Source organism: Dasypus novemcinctus, chromosome 21 (genome assembly GCF_030445035.2).
Source record: "Dasypus novemcinctus isolate mDasNov1 chromosome 21, mDasNov1.1.hap2, whole genome shotgun sequence".
Classification (NCBI taxonomy): domain Eukaryota; kingdom Metazoa; phylum Chordata; class Mammalia; order Cingulata; family Dasypodidae; genus Dasypus; species Dasypus novemcinctus.
The window spans coordinates 79,495,771-79,514,607 of record NC_080693.1 but is presented as its reverse complement, the minus strand read 5'-3'; the positions used below and the strand labels follow the sequence as shown (position 1 = coordinate 79,514,607).

Here is an 18,837-nt window from a genome sequence, read left to right as displayed (position 1 = left end):
TTCTCGGCAGGGAGAGCCGGGCCGGCCCATCGGCGGGGGTGGGGCAGGGAGAGGGACGCGAGCGCCCCCAACCAGAGCCCGGAGACCAGGGCGGGGAGGGCGCTGGGCCCGCCCTCGGAGGCGGGACCTCCGGAACGAGCCCCCGATTCCCGTTGGCTTATCTGCGCCGTAAGACACGCCCTTTCGGCTTTGCGATTGGCTGAGGGGAGGGTTTCCGGTGACCCACTTCCGTTACTTGCTGCTAGGACGGTGGGGCGCGGGGGTCGGTGAAGGTGAGTGCAGTTTAGGGTGTTGCATTCCAGCCTTCCTCTGCTCTCCTGTCTCCAAGGCTCTTGTCTCACCCCTGCCGCGGACGCCGGGTCCTCCGGCTGCTCTGCTGACCGAGAGCCCGGGTGTGGCGGTCGCCGCTTTGCTCCGCCCTCCCTTCCCCTCCCCCTCGTGCGAGCTCGGAGGGGCCCGGCGGTGGCCTGCCGCCTCAGGTTTAGGCGCTTCCACCAACCTTTTCTCACTTAGGCCGCTGCATAGCGCTGCGGGCGTCTCTGGGCCAGTTTTGACATTACGCGGGGATAGTAGTTAACTGGCTGAGGGACGCCCGGCAGGCTGAAGGGCTGTGGTCTCTCCTTTAGGGTTCCAGGATTTGAGCGGGTGGAGTGTCAGGGCTTCGCAGGTACAACGTTCTTTTACCCATTTAACACATATTCTTTGGGCACTTCCTGTGTGCCGTGACCTGTTGCAGGCGCTGGGAATTCAGAGGGTAGAACGGCAAAACCTCTTTTATTCATGAAGCCTACATTCTAGTGGTGCTAGGGAAAATCTCTGTAAGAGCGCTTGATTTCTGGCCTCTGTAAGTCACCAGTCAACTCCCTTAACCCCTCACCTCCACCACAAGAAACAAGATACCCTGAAAAGGAAAGACAGCAAGGAGCAGGTGTTTGACAAGTTTCTTTTTAAGATCCTGAAGAAGACTTCTTGCCATCGCGCCATAGTTTGTAAAGACCTTTGATATTTGACATGGCGATCTTTCTCCGAATGTCAGACCCTGATCTTATTTACTTTAAGTTGACTATTTTCCCATATTGTCTTGGCTAAAAAAAGGGCTGTGACCACTTTTCTTCTTCTTTTATGTTCACATATGTATTGAATACTCATTGAAATGCAGGGCATGTGCTAGGGGATAACAGACATGAATAAAAAGGTGCAGGTGGATAGGGAGGGTTGGAGAGACCCTTTAAGTTTGTGTGAAACTGTAGAGCAAGTTGATGTGCACAGTGTCATTGGCTACTTTTTAACAGCTTTCTGGGGTAAGCTGGGTTGATGGTGTCCTCATTTTCCAGAGGAAGAAGTTGTGGCCCAGAGTCTGTTCTATTTAAGCCTTGTTGAAACTTAGGAATGTGCCAGGTTCTGTGCACCGGAGAATCAGCAAACAAAACAAAATATGGTTGGATATGTATTTAAATTGTTAACTTTTATACAGAACATGAGTGTTATTTTAGCAATATTTCCAGATACATGGAGGAAAAACCAGAGAGCTGGGCTTTTAAGGATAGGAAGGAGTTGGGGAATAGAGGGAAGACAGTCTAAGATGAGAGAATGTATTTATATGCCAGGTTGTACACTTTGAATTTGAAAAGCTAAATTATCTTTTCTTATTTAGTAACCCAAATTCAGAGAAAACTAACCTATTTCTTAAAGACTCACATGTTTCTAAGATGCCTTTTAGAGAATTCTCTCCAAGAGCTCTTTGTTTTGCTCTAACCTGTTTTATTTTCCAGGATCCCAAGATGGCTGGGCGAAAACTTGCACTAAAAGCCATCGATTGGGTAGCTTTTGGGGAGGTCACACCCCGGAACCAAAAGACCATTGCTAGTGCTCTAAAGTCTTGGAGTGAGACCCTCACTACCAGGTCAGTACCTTCCTGAGAGGGAACCTCTCACTTGCCACTGAATCTGGAAACAACAGTGTTTTGGAATTTCATGCAAATTTCTGATGTTCTTCTGACAAAGTATAAAAGACACCCATGCATTTTCCAAATGTTATTTTGCATTTCTGTGATCTCTAGAGAAAAGTGTGATGACAGCACCAGGCCATAGGAATTAGAAACAGAAATTGCTTGTGGAACAATCCTGATTTTTGCTTTTCCTTGTGAGCAGGTTGGCTACTCTACCTGAGAAGCCCCCAGCTATTGACTGGGCTTACTACAAGGCCAATGTGGCCAAGGCTGGCTTGGTGGATGACTTTGAGAAGAAGGTGAGACTTCAGACAACTAAAGCAGTGATCCTGTCATGGGCCTTGAGTGGGGCGTAGGAAGGTAATAATTACATATGCAGGATGACAGCTTGGAATGAGCACTTGAGAGCCCAAGGAAAGATGAGTGTGGCCAAAGGTCTTGGAGTGTTAGGTTTGAATGGGAAATAAATGCAGAGATTTCAGGGTTTGGTCATTCATCAGGTTTCTTATCCAAAGAAATGATACAGTATAGCCTTCATCAGAGAGCTGGAAGGCTGTCAAGTATTGCAAACTGCCTGCCTTTTTCTGAGTTTCTTCTTGACGTTTTACTGCTTTCCACCTTTCTCTGCTTTGTCTTTTTTTTTTTAATACTTAAAAAAATTTTTTTTCTAATGCTTTAAATTACATAGATGCTACATAAAAAATATAGGGGATTCTCATATGCTCCTCTGCTTTGTCTTTTTACAGTTTCTTATAGCTATACTTTTTCTTCTACTTATCCTCCTGTGATACTGAGGTAAACCTCAGGATCCAGTGTTCAATTGTTTATTCATTTGACAGACACTTATTGAGGATCTTGTGCTGGCACTCTGCTAAGTGCTGGGTCCCTAACACTAAGCATTCCTCTAAGGAGGCCATCTCCCTCTCCTTTATGCAGACATTACTTCCACTAGTTAGTCCTCCATAGTTTCATTTAATAGAGAAATTTGAAAGGCAGGCTTCTAAAAGGTTACACTTGAGGTCAAGACCAATTATCATTTTCAGATGAAGAAACTGAACCTCATGGTAATAAAAAATTGTTCAGGATCCACAGTTTGTTCATGACAGGGCTCTCCTATTAGCTCCATTCCTAGTCTAATAGTTCCATTATAACACCCTAGATGTAACTGGTTTCTTCTTGGGATGGAGAATGTGTTTTTATATTATCTGTAAAGATTAGTGGTTTTGAGCCTTGTCTTTGGGCCCCTGGATATATTAGTGACCACTCACTGTCCCTGTGTTTGTAGTTTAATGCCCTGAAGGTTCCTGTGCCAGTGGATAAATATACTGCCTTGGTGGATGCTGAAGAGAAAGAAGATGTAAGTAGTTTATGCTCATATTTATTCCCAAATTCTCTTAATCCTGCAGCCCTGTATTTCTTAGCAGCTAGGTAATTTGGAGTGAATTAAATAGAAAATTAAGTTGACAGCAATAGAAAGAAGTGAATTAAAAACAAGCCCAAGAACATGACTGAATCTCAAAACCATTATGCTGAGTAAAAAATACCAGTAAAAAAAAAAAGGCTATATAACCATCTGATGCCATTTATAAAAAATCTCTAATAAAATGTAACTAATCTGCAGTGCCAGAAAGTAAATTTTTTTAAAAAGTAAATCTGGTTAGATTGGAGGGAGGGAATAGTGACAGATATAGATAGCTAAACTGCCTTGATTGTGATGATGGTTTCACAGGTGTATACACCTTCAAAATCTGTCACATGGTACTGTTTAAATATGTGCATTTTACTGTATGTCACTTCTACCTCAACAAAACTGTTGGAATTGAGTTGAAATTGTATGGAAAAATTATCCAAGATAGCATTCAAATACCTAACTACTGGCTTGAAAGTACTGAAGGCCAAACGTTGGAGCCCAATTAGCTACAGCAAAAAGAAATCTAGGGAAACGGACTTTGGCCCAGTGGTTAGGGCGTCCGTCTACCATATGGGAGGTCCGCGGTTCAAACCCCGGGCCTCCTTGACCCGTGTGGAGCTGGCCATGTGCAGCGCTGATGCGCGCAAGGAGTGCCGTGCCACGCAAGGGTGTCCCCCGCGTAAGGGAGCCCCACGCGCAAGGAGTGCGCCCCGTAAGGAGAGCCGCCCAGCGTGAAAAGAAAGAGCAGCCTGCCCAGGAATGGCACCGCCCACACTTCCCGTGCCGCTGACGACAACAGAAGCGGACAAAGAAACAAGACGCAGCAAATAGACACCAAGAACAGACAACCAGGGGAGGGGGGGAAAATAAATAAATAAATAAATCTTTAAAAAAAAAAAAAAAAAGAAATCTAGTGAAGTGGTCAAGGGGCTCGTTCTGACCCTACAAAGGCTGGTCTTGGGAAACAGACTTGGCTCAATGGATAGGGCATCTGCCTACCACATGGGAGGTCTGCGGTTCAAACCCCGGGCCTCCTTGACCCGTGTGGAGCTGGCCCATGTGCAGTGCTGATGCGCGAGGGGTGTCCCCCGCATAGGGGAGCCCCCCGCACAGGGAGTGCACCCCGTAAGGAGAGCCGCCCTGCGCGAAAGAAAGCACAGCCTGCCCAGGAATGGTTCCGCACACACAGAGAGCTGACACAGCAAGATCACGCAACAAAAAGAGACACAGATTCCTTGTGCCGCTGATAAGGATTGAGGCTGACACACAAGAACACACAGCAAATGGACAAAGAGCAGACAACTTAGGGGCGGGGGGGTGGAATAAAAAACAAATCTTTAAAAAGAAAGAAGGCTGGTCTTAGAGTGACTGGCCCCCACGAAACACATTTTCTAGGTTGCCTGGACCAGTCACTTTGTTGGAGAAGCCTGCTTCTGCCATTATATGCGGGTTTTCCTGTTTGGGCTTCATTGTAAGCTGTTAGGAGAAGCTGTGGTTTTCCTCCAAAACCACGCTCTCCCCACTGGTCAGGGCCCATTATTTCTGTAGAGCCATGAGAAAAGAAAACAGGTCCCTGGGATTCCTCACACCTTGGGCGCCAGGTCAGCACAACTTGGTTTCAGATAGAATTTCTCCATTCTCTTAAAGGTGAAAAGTTGTGCTGAGTTTTTGAATCTCTCGAAAGCCAGGATTGAGGAATATGAGAAACTGGTAAGTATGAGCCATGGCCTTTGAAAGATAAGTTTTATCTTTCTCATGGTCACAGATCTTTCACCTATTGGGTAAAATCTGCCTGCTTTGGATTCTTGTTTTATATTTCTGTGACCCATTTACCTTAACTAAATACATTTCCCCTCTTTCCAGCTGGAGAAGATGAGGAACATAATTCCATTTGATCAGATGACCATTGAGGACTTGAATGAAGCCTTCCCTGAAACCAAATTAGACAAGACAAAGTATCCCTATTGGCCTCATCAGCCTATTGAAAATTTATAAAATTGAGTCTAGGAGGATTCTCTGGCCCTCTCATTACAAACTGGGCATTAAAAATAAGAATAATAATAGAGAGCTATGTGTGTCTGCTTTTTCTTTGCGGTTGGGATATTAAACCTCTCCACAGTGAAGTCACTGGAAGTAGTCTTTTGTTGTTGTTGAAATGGAAAGGTGAGCCCAAAAGTATGTGCTAGTCTAGTTGTCTAGTTGATCAGAACATGTAGGAGCCAATTACTGAGCTCCCGGAGCTGCTGAAATCTTAACCAATAACAGTAGGACCTATGCTCGTGTATTGCATTGGGATATGGTAAAGAGGGATCATTATTTACTGATGCCCTTGAACTTCAATGCTTTCAAAGGGCTGTTTCCTAGGGAGTGCTCCCCTCTCCTTGTCCATTAGTAATCACAGGAACAGATGGTCCGAATTGCAAGTGTAACAGCGGGTAAGGAGCAGGTGAGGAGCAGCAGGGATTTGCTTTTTTGTGCTCCAGTTTTGAACATAAAAGTAATATAAGAGGAAACTTTGTTACAAAGTTAAAGTCTATAACAGCTTTGTATTTCAATGTAGAAAATTAACTCCATTGCTTCATTAAAAAAATTTTTACTAAACTATATGCTATAAATAATAGAACTGAGCAATTCCAGGAATACAGATGTCTTAAAGGAAGGGGAGGCAGTGAAAAGAATTCTGTTGCCCTTGTACTCAGAGAACCTGGACTTGATATGCTTACCACTTAATCCCGTGATTTATTTAATTACTGATTTTAGACTACTTGTTTACTCTCTTGGAACTTTAATTTTCTCATTTACAAACATCAGGATTGTAATGAGAATTAAATGAGATAATCTGGGACATTTCTAGGTTAGAAAATGATCTAAGCAATGCATCTGACTTGAGATGGCTTAAATCCCATAGGAAGAATGTACATAGAGAAAGGTAGCAAGCACAGGCCAGAAACTGGGACTTCTCTATTAAATGCTGCAGATGGGCTTTTTTGGAGAAAAACAATAATGGCTGACGATTCTCAGGAAAGCAGTATATAAATTATACAAAGTTTCTGTTTGGGTTGGAAAAGTTTTGGTAATGGACAGTTGTGATGGTAGCACAACACTGTACATCGTTAGCACTGAATTATATATTTGAATGTGGTTAAACGGGGAAATTTTAGGTTGTATATATGTTACTAGAATGAAAATTAAAAACACCAACTTAGGGCTGTACAGTATAAACTGAACCTATTCTAAATGGTGGGCTATAGTTAATAGTACAATGGTAAAAATGTTCTTTAATGAATTGTAACAAATGTGCTACTCTAATGCAAGGTGTTAATAATAGGGTGGTATATGGAATCTCTATGCTTTTTTGAAATCCTACCTTTCTAATGAAAATGAAGGAAAAAACAAAGCAAGCAATGTAATTTTAAAGGATGTAATCAGGAGACCCTGGATGCCATAACCCATAATTTGTAGGGGCAGAGGTTAGGTGTGTGCCACTTAGAGCTAATTTAGTCATAACATAATCTGAGATACTAATGAGAGCTGTGCCAGAAGGCTTTTTGTGCACAAAAGAGAAAAATGGGTAGCACTCTTCCTTCCCATCTCCCTGCCAGGCTGCGGAATCATTGAACTGGCACCCAGCCATTCAGCTGGAAATAAGAGGATTTAGACAACATCCATGCAAAAACATGGAGAATCTGGGAAAAATCCATTCACTTTGCTTTGGGAACATGGTTTGAACCCATGTTGTGCAAGGAACGAACCAGTTTGAGTTCTATGAAAGTTTTGTAATGGAGTCCTGAGAATTTGAGAACCTTTGAAGATTTGCTATAATAAACAACAGTGAGCAACTGAAAACATGCTCACGATCAAAGGCATTTGAGTGGATTGGGGGTACTTATTCTATACAACCTCCTGGATTAGGAATTTTTGCATTGAGCATTTGTTAATTTTACACACAAAAAAAATAAAAGTAATCTCTAGTAAAATAGGATCATGCTTTGCAAATCACTAGAGGGAGGGAGAAAAGAAATCCTATGCAGCAAAAGTTAGAAATAAGCAAAAAACAAAAATAGCATAAATACAGAACTAATCATAATTATAATTATGAATTGGTCAACACCCCTCTTACAGGAAAATTGCAGGTTGAGTCAACCCAACATCCAACTACAAATTCTACCCTTTAAAAAATTAAAAAATATATATATTCAAAAAGGATAAAAATTAAGGATTAGTTGGATGTACTGAAGGTACCAGCTCCTTACTCTTAAACAACTATTTCAAGATAACACCCTGGTTGATGAGACTGATGAGGGAAAGTTCTTTACAAAGTGTTTCAGCTAGTAAATGTGGAACGAAAAATAACATGAGCAAACTCACCATTTTGTAACCCCTAATGAAATAGTTTATTCAGAAAAAGAATGGCAATGGATGAAAGGCTGATGGAGAATTTGGCAATGGATGGATCGGGCTGTTACTTCCTGAAGCCATACAATGGGACCAAGCAGACATTATGTGCTTTCTAATACACTATATTAAATACACAGCACCACACGAAGGTGTTTTTGCTGAAAAGTTGAACAGGGTTTAATCAAGGTTTTAGGTTAGAGCAACTATCTGGGAAAGAGGAGCAAGTTGTACGACACCATAAAGAAATAAAGAGATAAATCCAAAACGTTGACATTTTGCAGGTAAACTGATCTTGTTTTTCAGTAAGGCAATGGTATGGGGGAAAGGGGAGGAGGGTAGGCAAATCTAGATGAAAAAAGGCTTAAGAGACCCAACACCCAAATGCTGTGTGTGGGCCTTGTTGGATCCTGATTTGCACCAATCAACTTTAAAAAGATATCTTAGAGACAATTGGAGGTATTGGACCAGATTCAAGCATCCTAAAGAAGTACTGTCAATTTTGTGAGACAGAATGGCATGGTGGTTTTGAAAGGAAAAAAATGTCTGTAATATCGAGAGGAATACAGATAAACATGGATGAAGTTATGTGATGGCTGGAATTTGCTTTAAAAAAAACTTTAGAAGATAAAAAGAAAAGCTAAAAGGAGTTGATGGAGAGGCCGCCCGCCCACTCCACACGCAGAGGGAATGTGGCAGCCGAGGCCTGGGGCTAGCACTCTGCCCTGGGACCAGCACGAGACCCTGGCCACGCGCTCCTGAGTGTGTGCCTGGTGAAACCTGACGGGGGCGTTGCGCCATTTTGCACATCTTGAGGCGGGTGCTGAAGGCTGAGGGCCGTGGGGCAGTGGGGGAACTTTCCCGGTCATAGCCAGCTCGAGGGGAGCCTGGGGTTCTCTTGGAACCCCCTCTGGGGGTTTTAGGGTCAGGAAGGCTGGTGTGACCCGGATGCAGAGTCACGTACAAGGCAGGACCGGGGCAGGAGAACTGAAATTTGGGTTTGAAGCTGGACCTAGATTTTGGATCCAGGTTAAGCGTTTGAGATACTGAAGGCTCTGCTTGGGATCCGGGGTTTCAGGATTTGTGTTTGAGGATAGCTCGTTTTGGAATCTGAAGGTCTTGGTTTTAGTGACTGGAAGCTTGAGTGTAGGTATCTGGAGTTACTTATTTTGGGATGGGAAATCTTTGTTTTGAGTTCTGGAATATTGTTTTGGGGATCTGGGGTCTGCTTTTGGAATATTGAGGCCTCAGTATAGATTCAGAGTCTAGAATCTCAATATAGACTATGGGATATGAGATTTAGGCTCTGAGGTCATAGTTTGGGACTTTGAAAGCTTGGAATCCCCACATTGAGAATGGGGTTTCCGTTTTAGGGCCTGGGGTCTCAATGTATTGCTCACATGTGCTATCTAAGTCTTAGGGTTGGGATCACAAGTGGAGGGGCTGAGGGTATGGGGGTCTAGAGGCCTTTATTTTAGGAGCCGAGGTCAATTTTGGGGACTGAAGTTTGCTTTTGTGGGGCTGGATGTCTGACTTTAGGGTTTGCGCTCTCAAGGTAAAGGTTTATGGTCTATGATCTTTAGAATTAGAGCTATCTCTTTATATATTAACTAAAAAAATTAAGCATCGAATTTGTCCAGGTTCTCTTCTTAGGTACTGTGCTGGGAGGGAACATGATGGGGAGACCGAAGAGGGCCTGGCTGGCTGCCCATTCCTCCTGGAATCCCCCCAAAAAGTTATAAACCATTGCCATCCAATACAGTACTCCCACTCTACTCTCCAAAATCCCCTATTCCAAAATCATGCGGACAAAAGATGGTCCACACTTTGTCTTCAACTGTCATTTAATGAGCACTCTATGTTCCAAGTACTATGCTAAATGCCTTTCAGACAAACTCAAACTTTTCCTGGATACCTGCACAAGCTGTACAGCACATGGCAGAGCTGTGGTTCAAACATAGGTCTACCTACTTCAAAGACTGGAACTTACAACCATCATGCTGCTGGATGTTCCCTTCTTTGTCACACTTCAAGATCGTTCTTACTCTTAACTTCCAGTGGGTGTTGAAGCACATTTAGGGGCAGGGCCTTGGTTTTCCCATCTCTAATATGAGAAGTTTGAACTGGTTCTTGGTTGAAGCTCCTTCCAGCTCCAGTAGAATAAAGGAACTAGGGGAGTGTTAGACTGATTAGTTCAGGGAAGAAGAAAGGAATTAAAGTCACTTGCTATTTTCAAGGGCTGCGGGGCAGAAGGAGCATTCATTAATTCATTAGTTTTTTGTTTGTTAGTTTGTTTTTATTGAGCACCTACTAAATACCAGGCATTATTCTAGGAGCCAGGGATATAGCCAAGGCTGCATAATGACTTTTGTGGGCCCTAAACGTTTTTGTCTTTGTCGCTCCCTTCCTTCATTAAAAAAAACACCAAACATTATAGTTTACAACTGTGTTGGTATGAAGACAAATATAATCCAGATTATATGGATTATATTCATTTTTTTCTTCTGATTTTAAAAGAAATGAAAACATTTCAGGAGCCCCTAAAAGTATTGTGGGCCCTGGGGACTGTGCCTACTGTGCGTAGTGGATAAGTCAGCGCAGGACAAAAACCCTTAAAATAAAAAGAGTTGATGGAGCAAGTGTGACAATCTTGATAATAAATCTAGGTGATGGTTATAGGAGGGTTCACTTACTATTCTCTATGTTTGGTTATGTTGAAAATTTTCATTAAAAACATTATAAAGGATGGACAAAAATTATGTAGTTATATCACTAGCAAAATTGAACTCAAGATAAAAAAACCATGAAATGGGTCACATTTAATTCTTAAATAATAAAGGGAACCATTCATATTAAAGAAGTAATGACTGGAAACTTTATGTATTGAAGAAATAGCATAAAAATATATAAAGCCAAAAATAATTTAAGCCAAGGAGAAATTGCTAGAAACAAGTCTAGCAATTGTCTTTGATATATTAAGCATGTAAAGCAAGTGAAACTAGCAGACTGAAATAAAAAAGCTAATTTAATAGCCTATATATTAAACTCTGTACCATACAAACAAAATAGCTATGGAAATTGACAGTATTTAAGCTTCAAATTAAAAAAATAAATAAGTCCATATTGGTTGATCCCAGTGCAATTATTACCTAAAACCAATAATTAATTCCTAACGTATAAATAGCAATAAAACAAACAATACAAAAACCTAGGGAAAGTGGACTTGGCTCAACAGATAGAGCATCAGCTTACCACATGGGAGGTCAGGGTTCAAACCCAGGACCCCTGGACCCATGTGGAGCTGGCCCACGTGCAATGCTGATGTGCGCAAGGAGTGCCCTGCCATGCAGGGGTGTCCCCCGTGTAGGGGAGCCCCACGCACAAGGAGTGCACCCCATAAGGACAGCTACCCAGTGTGAAAGAATGTTCAGCCTGCCCAGGAGTGGTGCTGCACACAACAGAGAGCTGACGCAGCAAGATGACGCAACAAAAAGAGACACAGATTCCTGTGCCACTGACAAGAATAAAAGCAAACACAGAAGAACATGGAGCGAATGGACACAGAGAGCAGATAACTGTGGAGGGAGGGGAAGGGGAGAGAAATAAATAAATAAATCTTAAAAAAAAACAACAAAAAAAACCTTAGGCACTTAGAAACTGATACTCCCTCTCCTAAACCTTGGATCAATGAAAAATCAAATCTGTAATTATAGAATGCTTGGAAAATAAAAATAACATGAACATTTCATATCAAAACAATAAGCAAATTCATGGCATTAAATTATGGCATTAACAATTTTAAAACCTTTTATGCAATGTATTTTGATTATAGAAAAGTCAGAAGACGAAAAAAGTCAAGGAAATACTGAAAAAAATAATAAATTGGGAGGTAAATTAGTACTGTCATATACTAAGCATCATAAAAAACTAAAAAATAATTAAATGAAACAGACTAGAATGCTCAGAAATAGTCCAGAGCATATAAGTACTAACTATATGCATAAAAATATTTGCTATATAATCCAAGTAGCATTTTGAATCATGGGGAATAATGCACTCTGTAAGCCTTTATATATTTGAAAAACAATAAAAGCAGATCTTTACTTTATGCTAAAATAAAAATAACTCCAGTTACAGATTCAAATGTAAAAAAAAAAAACCATTTAAGTGAATATATAGTCTTCAGATGGATATATTTTTCTAAGTTTATTTTCCAAAGCATAAACTAGGAACTATGAAAACATTGATAGATTTGGGGAAAAATACCAAGACTCTTGACCCTGCAGTTATCTCCAACTTGAGAGAACCTGCCCAGAGCTTCTCCCCTCCCCATCTGACTCGGGGTACGGCGCCACCATCCCCTGGGAATCCTGGTCTGGAAGGCTCCACTTCCAGAACTTCTGTTTTGACTTTCCTCTTCTCCAGCGCCACCGCTCTTGCCTCTATTCAGGCCTTGGTAATTTCCTGCCTGAACTATTAGTCTCCCTAAATGGACTCCCTCCCTCTACTCTGGCCCACCTTCAATCCATTCTCCACATTGCTGCTAAGGGGATCTTTTCAAAATGCAAATTTGATCATTTTACTTTGCTTAAAACTCTATTGTGGCTTTCCACTGCCCACCCAGAGACCAAATGCCATTGCCTTACCTCAGCCTGGAAAGCTCTCAGGGACTCCCTTGGTGCTCTGCCCTCCTCCATGAGAGTCTTAGCAAATTACTAACAGCACCTCTCCCCCCACCCACTCCATCAGGCATTTGCTAGGCCTGCGCCTATTAGGTTAGAAAGATCTAAATGATTCTAGAAGTTTCCTTCTTGAGGGCAAGCACCGTAACTGCTCATATTTATATTCCCCAAGGGTCTAGCCCTGTACCTGCCATTTAGAAGTTTAATGTGAATTTATTGTGAATGAATAACAACTGTAAGATAAAATATGAGCCTTCAGGGGCTCAGTTCTAGTTGCAAGAGTATCGATCACACCTTAATCTTGAATAACGGGGCAAACTAGTGTATTAGTAAATGATAATGATGATTACACTTGGAGCACACATACCAGGTTCCAGGCATTGTTCTAAGCACTTCACATAAATATTAACTCATTTATTCCTCACAACTTCTGTAGGAAGTAGGTAGTGTGTAGCCCAAGACATTTAAGAAGTGCTCTGAAGGCAGCCATCCTACTTCGGCTGTTTTCTACGGAAGCATCTTCTTTTCAATGTGATCTTTTTATGTAATCAGCCCCTTCCCACAATTCAGGGCTGGACTAAATGTCTCCCTCCTCAGAGTGACCCACTACTCAACCAATAGTCCCCTTTCCCCCCACTTTATTTTGACATGATCCTTTTAGTTTCCTTCTTTGCTATGCACTCACTAAATGGAAGCTCCAGGGAGACGCGCCTGCAGGAAGGTTTGTGGAAGAACTGCGGCCGAAACCTGGCACAGGAGCAGTGGTTCTAGTGGGCCGGGCCAGTGGGGGGCTCAGTAGCCACAGGGACCTTAAAAGTAGCATCCATGAAACTTGGGGACTAGTTTGATGTAAAGAGAACTGAAAGCATCCAGTGTCACTCTGGAGAGAAGAAGGGAGGATTCCACTCTTCTGGGGTTTTTTTGTTGTTGTTTCTTTTTTAAAGATACAAGGAATCAGTTGTCTTGAAATTTTTTTGAGTCAAGGGCTTATGAAAATTTGATGAAACTATACCTAGTATCCCCAAAATGTTGCACTAACATGAAATATTCAACTCAAAACGCCCCCATCGGAAGCCACCAAAAAGCTAGGAACTTCAAGTTTAGGGGGAAAAAAGTCCCTGGCTATATACATATGCCTACAGCAAAGTGCACAAATCTTAAATGCACAGCTCTCTGAATTTTCCCAAAGGGAACACACATCTATTCGGATGACACACACTGCCGGCTCCCAGAAGCGCCCTTCCTGCGGCCACCCACCGCGCCAGGTACAACATCCTGACTGCTGAGAAGAGACTGGTGTGGGGTCGCCTGCTTTTGATTTGGTAACTTCATAGCGACTGTCTGACGGCGCGCTAGGTGTCCTGTGCACGCGGATGTGCAGCTTCCAGAGCAGTCTCCGAGGGGCGTGCTTGGAGGTTGAGCTGCTTCTGGAGATCACCTCCGGGAGGGGCACAAGGACCGCGGCCCCTGCTTTCATGTTGGTTGCCCCTTCAAAGAGTAATGGGTTTTTAAAAAAAAAAAAATAAATATATATGTATTTTAAAATGTAGTCAGTTTCATCAAGAAGAAAAGGCAAATAAATGGCAAGCGCGACATCCACAAAACGCAGCTAAAGCCATTACACAGAAAGAGAGATGGGAAAATGTAATCTGCTATAGGTCTCGTGGGTGGTACAAAGCACACGCCATTACAAACACACCACCAACCCAGTCAAGATGGGACTCGAACCCACAACCCCTGGCTTAAAAGGCCAGTGCCTTACCCGTGAGGCCATTGAAATCACAAGCGGCCGAGGCCCAATCACAAGGCTCTAGGACCGTGGCACGGAGCGGCCGCATCGTGACGTCAGGGCCGTGCGTGGCGGCGCGGAGACCTGCCGGCGCCTGTGGGGTGCAAACTAGAAGAGAGACCCGGTGCTGCGGCCCCGGGAGCCGCCAGCCGCGGCTTGGGGGGCATCCGGGGGCCTCGCCGTGACTCCAACAAAAGAGTCCACTGGGAGGCGGCTGCAGTGCCGCTGTGCCGCCGCCTCCAGGGCAGCGCCCACCTCCTGATGGAACTCAAGCGCCTTGGTCACGAGGCCCCGCGCCTCTGCGGCGCTCGCGCGTCACAAGTCCCCGACAGTGGCCTCGGCCGGCGCCTCCGGCTCCCGTCCATCCCTGACACTCCACACCAGAGCCCACTCCCGTCCCGCTCCGGCGACTGGCCCGCGCCGCCACCTCCGAGAGGCGGCACCTGGCGCGGGTAAGCAACGCGACCGCGTGGCCTAACGGATAAGGCGTCTGACTTCGGATCAGAAGATTGAGGGTTCGAGTCCCTTCGTGGTCGGTTCCTTTTGGACGTGTGCCTGCGGCCGTGGGTCCCTACAAACCTGCCCTGGCTCCTCTGAGGGTCCGCTCTGCCCAGGCGCCCCGTTTTGCCGGCACCGGCAGCCCTGCACTATCCTTTCGGGCAGCCTTCCCGTTTGCGCCCCTGTCGCCGCCGCTCAACCGCCTCCACGCGCGGCCCCCGGGCGCTCTTTGGTTCCTGCCGAGGGCGGTCCCGTCACTTCGCCCTGCGCCTGCGCTTTTCGCATAGCTGGGGAGGACTCGCTGCCGGAAGAGCGCGCCTTCCTTGCGCCGAGTCCGCGCGGGCCGGGCTCCGCCTTTGGGCACGTGCGGCTCTGCGCGCGCGCTATCTTGAACCACGTGGCCCGCGTTCTTTACGGCGCCCCAGTGGCCTAATGGATAAGGCACTGGCCTCCTAAGCCAGGGATTGTGGGTTCGAGTCCCACCTGGGGTGAGCCCGCAGGGGCGTTTTTCTTCCATAGTTTTAGTCCTGGGTAACCTTGTCCCACCTCCACGTTTTACCTCTGTCTTCCCTGCTAGCCAGGCGACAGCCGTGGGACCTGGCATGTCCTGGGAAACGCTGCCTCCCTAAGGCTACAAGACGAGTCCTCCCTCTATACACCCCGACAGAAGATGGGGCGCATCTTCTCCTAGGCACTACCCCTCCGACCACCTCCGCGCGCTGCGCAGGCCCGTGGTGCGGGCGGGGAGATGCCCTGCCTGGGGAAACCGTCCCGGCCTGTCCTCGGCCTGTCCTCAGCCTCCGAGACCGGAGCCGCGCGGACAGCGCCACTCATCTGGAGGTGCCGAGTCCCTTTCCACCCCCGCGAGTCGAAAAACGGGGAACCTGAGGCGGATGCCACAGTCGTGGTCTAGCCACGAAGCTGCGCGATGTCGGACGGAAATAAAAGACGATATTACCCCAGGTGGGACTCGAACCCACAATCCCTGGCTTAGGAGGCCAATGCCTTATCCATTAGGCCACTGGGGCCTGCGGCATGGCCCCGCTGCGTGCTCCCCTGTAATAGGCTGCACTAGACGGCCCCGGTCGCCGCAGCGCAGCTCCCTGGGTTGGCGCTGTCCGCGGGCGCAGTGCGGGGCGCGCAGCCGGGTCCTGCACTCCGGGAACCACGGTTCGCGGTGAGGTGGGCGATCACTCTCGTGGGCGAGGAACGCGCCGCACCAAAATTTAGCCAGACTCACCCTCCAGCCACTGCCACCGGGAGGTCGGATGGCGCCTGGGCGGCCGGCTCTGAGGACAACGTGTGGACTGAGGTTTGGAGGAGCAGCCTTCCTAGTCCCCTGAGGGGTTTCCTTCACCTTTAAAGAAACCCTAGGAAAGCTGGGAATTTAGCCGGGAAAGTAGCATAGGAAGTGAACGAGAACAAACTAGTATCCATCATGAAGGGAACGTAAATACTGAACATAAAAACTCTGTCTTCACCATCATGAGAAAACGTACAACCAGAGGAGCAGACCCTTCCAGCCACAAGATAGCCTGAGCAAGTATAGAGAAAGGAAATACGGCAGCGAAATAGGTGTTTCATCTTAATATTTGCCCTTCCTTAGAAACTGTTATACAAAAATAAGTAAATAAAAATTCGTAAACGTTAGGCATATTTAAGATTCAGGATTCGGACCCATGGCCATCTGAAGCAGCAGCTTCAGCCAAGGGCAGCGTTTCCCCCTTGTGCCTGCTGAGTCCTGGACTGTCTGCCCCACCCCCCAGCACGGTCCCAGGGCAAAGGGAACTTGACCATTCTCCTTTGTTTCTCTGTCCAAGATGTAGGGCCTGCAGAAACCCCTCTCCTTACCCCCTTAAATGCCAGCAGGGAGGAAGACCTGAATCACCCTCAGCTCCACTCTACGCCTTGGGGATGCCCACCTTGAATTAAATTTAAGTAATTTGGTTGTTGAGGTGTAAGGTCCGTGCAGTCAAGTGTACAATCTTAAGCGCTCAGATAGATGCGTTTTTAATGTGCATGTACTTTTGTCCCAGCCCCTTGGACCAAGGTACCCCGGGAGGCTCCCTGGGACTTTCCTGACTTTCAGCACCATAAACGTCTTGAACTTCGTATGAGTGGAATTGTACTCTTGTGCCAAGTGGCTTCTTTTGCTCAAGTGTGTTTATGAGATTCATCCATGTTCACTTTGTGCCCCCATCTTTTTTAAAAAGATGAGTGCTACCCTGTGCTCTCCTGTCCACCAGCCTGTTTAGTCTGTACCTCCTGTGTCTTGAATGCTTTTCCACATCACTTCCACGCCACCTGTGTCTTTCTTCTGAGGCCCTCTCTTCTGAGCACTGTGCTGCAGGGGTGACCAAGGTGTGCAGAACCCACCGCATTGCAAACCAGCCCTGTGGGCTTTCCCATCGCCACCACCTAACCCAGCATCGCTGCCCCTGACGGCGCCCCGAGTTCTATCTGGTCTCACTCCTCAACTGCTCTTATCCGTTCCACTGTCCCACGCTCTCACTCCCGAGGTGCAAGGCTCCACTGCCTCCAGGGGCCATGGCTACCTGGACCTGCCTCTTTATGCCCCAGTCACTTCCTCGCAGGCAAAGCCAGACCCATCAGCCAACCCTCCTCCCACACCTGCCCCTCCTGTGACCTTCCCATATCAGGGCACAGCATTACCCCACATCACACACCTACGCCCACACCGCCGGGCCCATCTTCTTTCCCAGGAACCCTGCTTGTAGCCAGTGTCTCCTCTGCATCCCCATTACTGCCCAAGCTGCCCGGAGGGGCCCGTATGCTTACCTGTGTCCCCTGCCAACCTGTGCCCCTTTCCTTGCAGTCTTTCCTCAGATTAAGCTTCCTCTGACATCCTCTTGGAGGGGGGGGGTTAAAAATCTAAATGCCTTAGCTGTCACATTTAAGGCCTTTTGGGATCTGGCTCCTTTCAATATGGCAGACTCATCCTCCTTAGCTCCTTGTCCCGAGTTCTAGCCAAACTGGGCTATTGTGGTGAACATTCTCTGACGACTTGTGTGTGTCTTTAACCACTGACTCATTCACGTAAATCCCACAATAACCCCATGAGGTAGGAATGAATAATACCATCCCTGGTTTGTAAATGGGGAAACTAAGGTTCAGAGAAGTTAAGTAATTTGCCCAAGGTCCCACAGCTGGGGAGGTGGCTGGGCAGGTGTTGACCCAGGGCAGTGGCTTCAGAGTCCACTGTGGCCATCCTGTAGTGCCCTATCCGAGCCACAGGCAGGGCCTTGGAGTTGCCCACAGTAGCACAGCCCTGCCTGTGGCTGACACTGGGACCCCCAAGTAACATGCCTGGACCTTGCTGGCATGGCCAGCTCCTCCCGCTCGCTCCAGGCCCATCTGAAACACCACCTCCTCAAGAACATCTACTCTGACCTCCAGCTGCAACAGTCCCTCCTCTCATGCTCACAAGTTTGGATCTTTCTTATATCATTTGTAGCATTTTAGGTCATTTTACCATTACAGGAATTCATTTTTCTTCTCACTTTTTGCCATCACATGGTCTGTTATTCTCCCTACAACCAGAATGTAAACTCCCTGGAAAGACTTTGTTTTCTTCACTGCTGATTACCTACCCAAAGCCTGGCGTTTAATAAATATTTGTTGAATTAATGAATGTTGACTTCCTTGCATATGAGCCTCAGCTCCCTCCTGGGCTCTAGGTCCCCTGAACGCAAGGACCAGGTTTTTTGTGAAAGTCCTTCACAAATGCTCTTCCGTGGACTGATGAGCTCCCTGCTCACCTAACGTGCGTGGACTACATCTCCTTACCTGGCATCTAGCTGGTCATAATGCAATATTTGGCAAACGAGTAGACTAGAACAATCTAAGAAACTCACATATTTTAGAGTAATTCACAACTATTATGCTTGTCTGGGTGCTCCTCCCAAATCCATACTATTACAGGGAAAGAGTTCCACTTCACTCTTTCCCTGCCTCCCAGACCCACTGCCTAACATAGCCCTGAACACCCGGTGCTCCCTGCCCACTCGCCATCTTCGGTGGCTCCCTCTCAGCTGCATTTCCTAAAATCTAAACTCCTTGACTTGCACTCTCCACACTGAGCCTCCACCTACCG

The 18,837-nt window shown here is 46.0% G+C and overlaps 1 protein-coding gene, 1 long non-coding RNA gene and 3 other non-coding genes across 5 annotated transcripts; 3 read left to right on the top strand and 2 right to left on the bottom strand.

Annotated features, from left to right (window-relative positions):
- The first annotated feature begins 194 nt into the window (after positions 1-194).
- ATP5PD (ATP synthase peripheral stalk subunit d) lies at positions 195-5,426 on the top strand. The gene is made up of 6 exons (XM_004463832.4): positions 195-272; positions 1,773-1,903; positions 2,151-2,247; positions 3,234-3,305; positions 5,007-5,069; positions 5,223-5,426. Exons 2-6 carry the CDS (start codon positions 1,782-1,784, stop codon positions 5,352-5,354), a joined length of 486 nt encoding a protein of 161 aa, XP_004463889.1. The 5' UTR covers positions 195-272; positions 1,773-1,781; the 3' UTR covers positions 5,355-5,426.
- Positions 5,427-9,580: 4,154 nt separating this feature from the next.
- Positions 9,581-15,079, bottom strand: LOC131275093 (uncharacterized). The gene is made up of 2 exons (XR_009182535.1): positions 14,199-15,079; positions 9,581-13,924 (listed from the first exon to the last, which is right to left on the bottom strand). It is a non-coding gene; the product is annotated as an uncharacterized lncRNA (long non-coding RNA).
- Positions 14,689-14,761, top strand: TRNAR-UCG (transfer RNA arginine (anticodon UCG)). The gene has a single exon. It is a non-coding gene; the product is annotated as a tRNA-Arg (tRNA).
- Positions 15,080-15,141: 62 nt separating the features above from the next.
- Positions 15,142-15,214, top strand: TRNAR-CCU (transfer RNA arginine (anticodon CCU)). The gene has a single exon. It is a non-coding gene; the product is annotated as a tRNA-Arg (tRNA).
- Positions 15,215-15,678: 464 nt separating this feature from the next.
- TRNAR-CCU (transfer RNA arginine (anticodon CCU)) lies at positions 15,679-15,751 on the bottom strand. The gene has a single exon. It is a non-coding gene; the product is annotated as a tRNA-Arg (tRNA).
- Between the last annotated feature and the right edge of the window lie 3,086 nt (positions 15,752-18,837).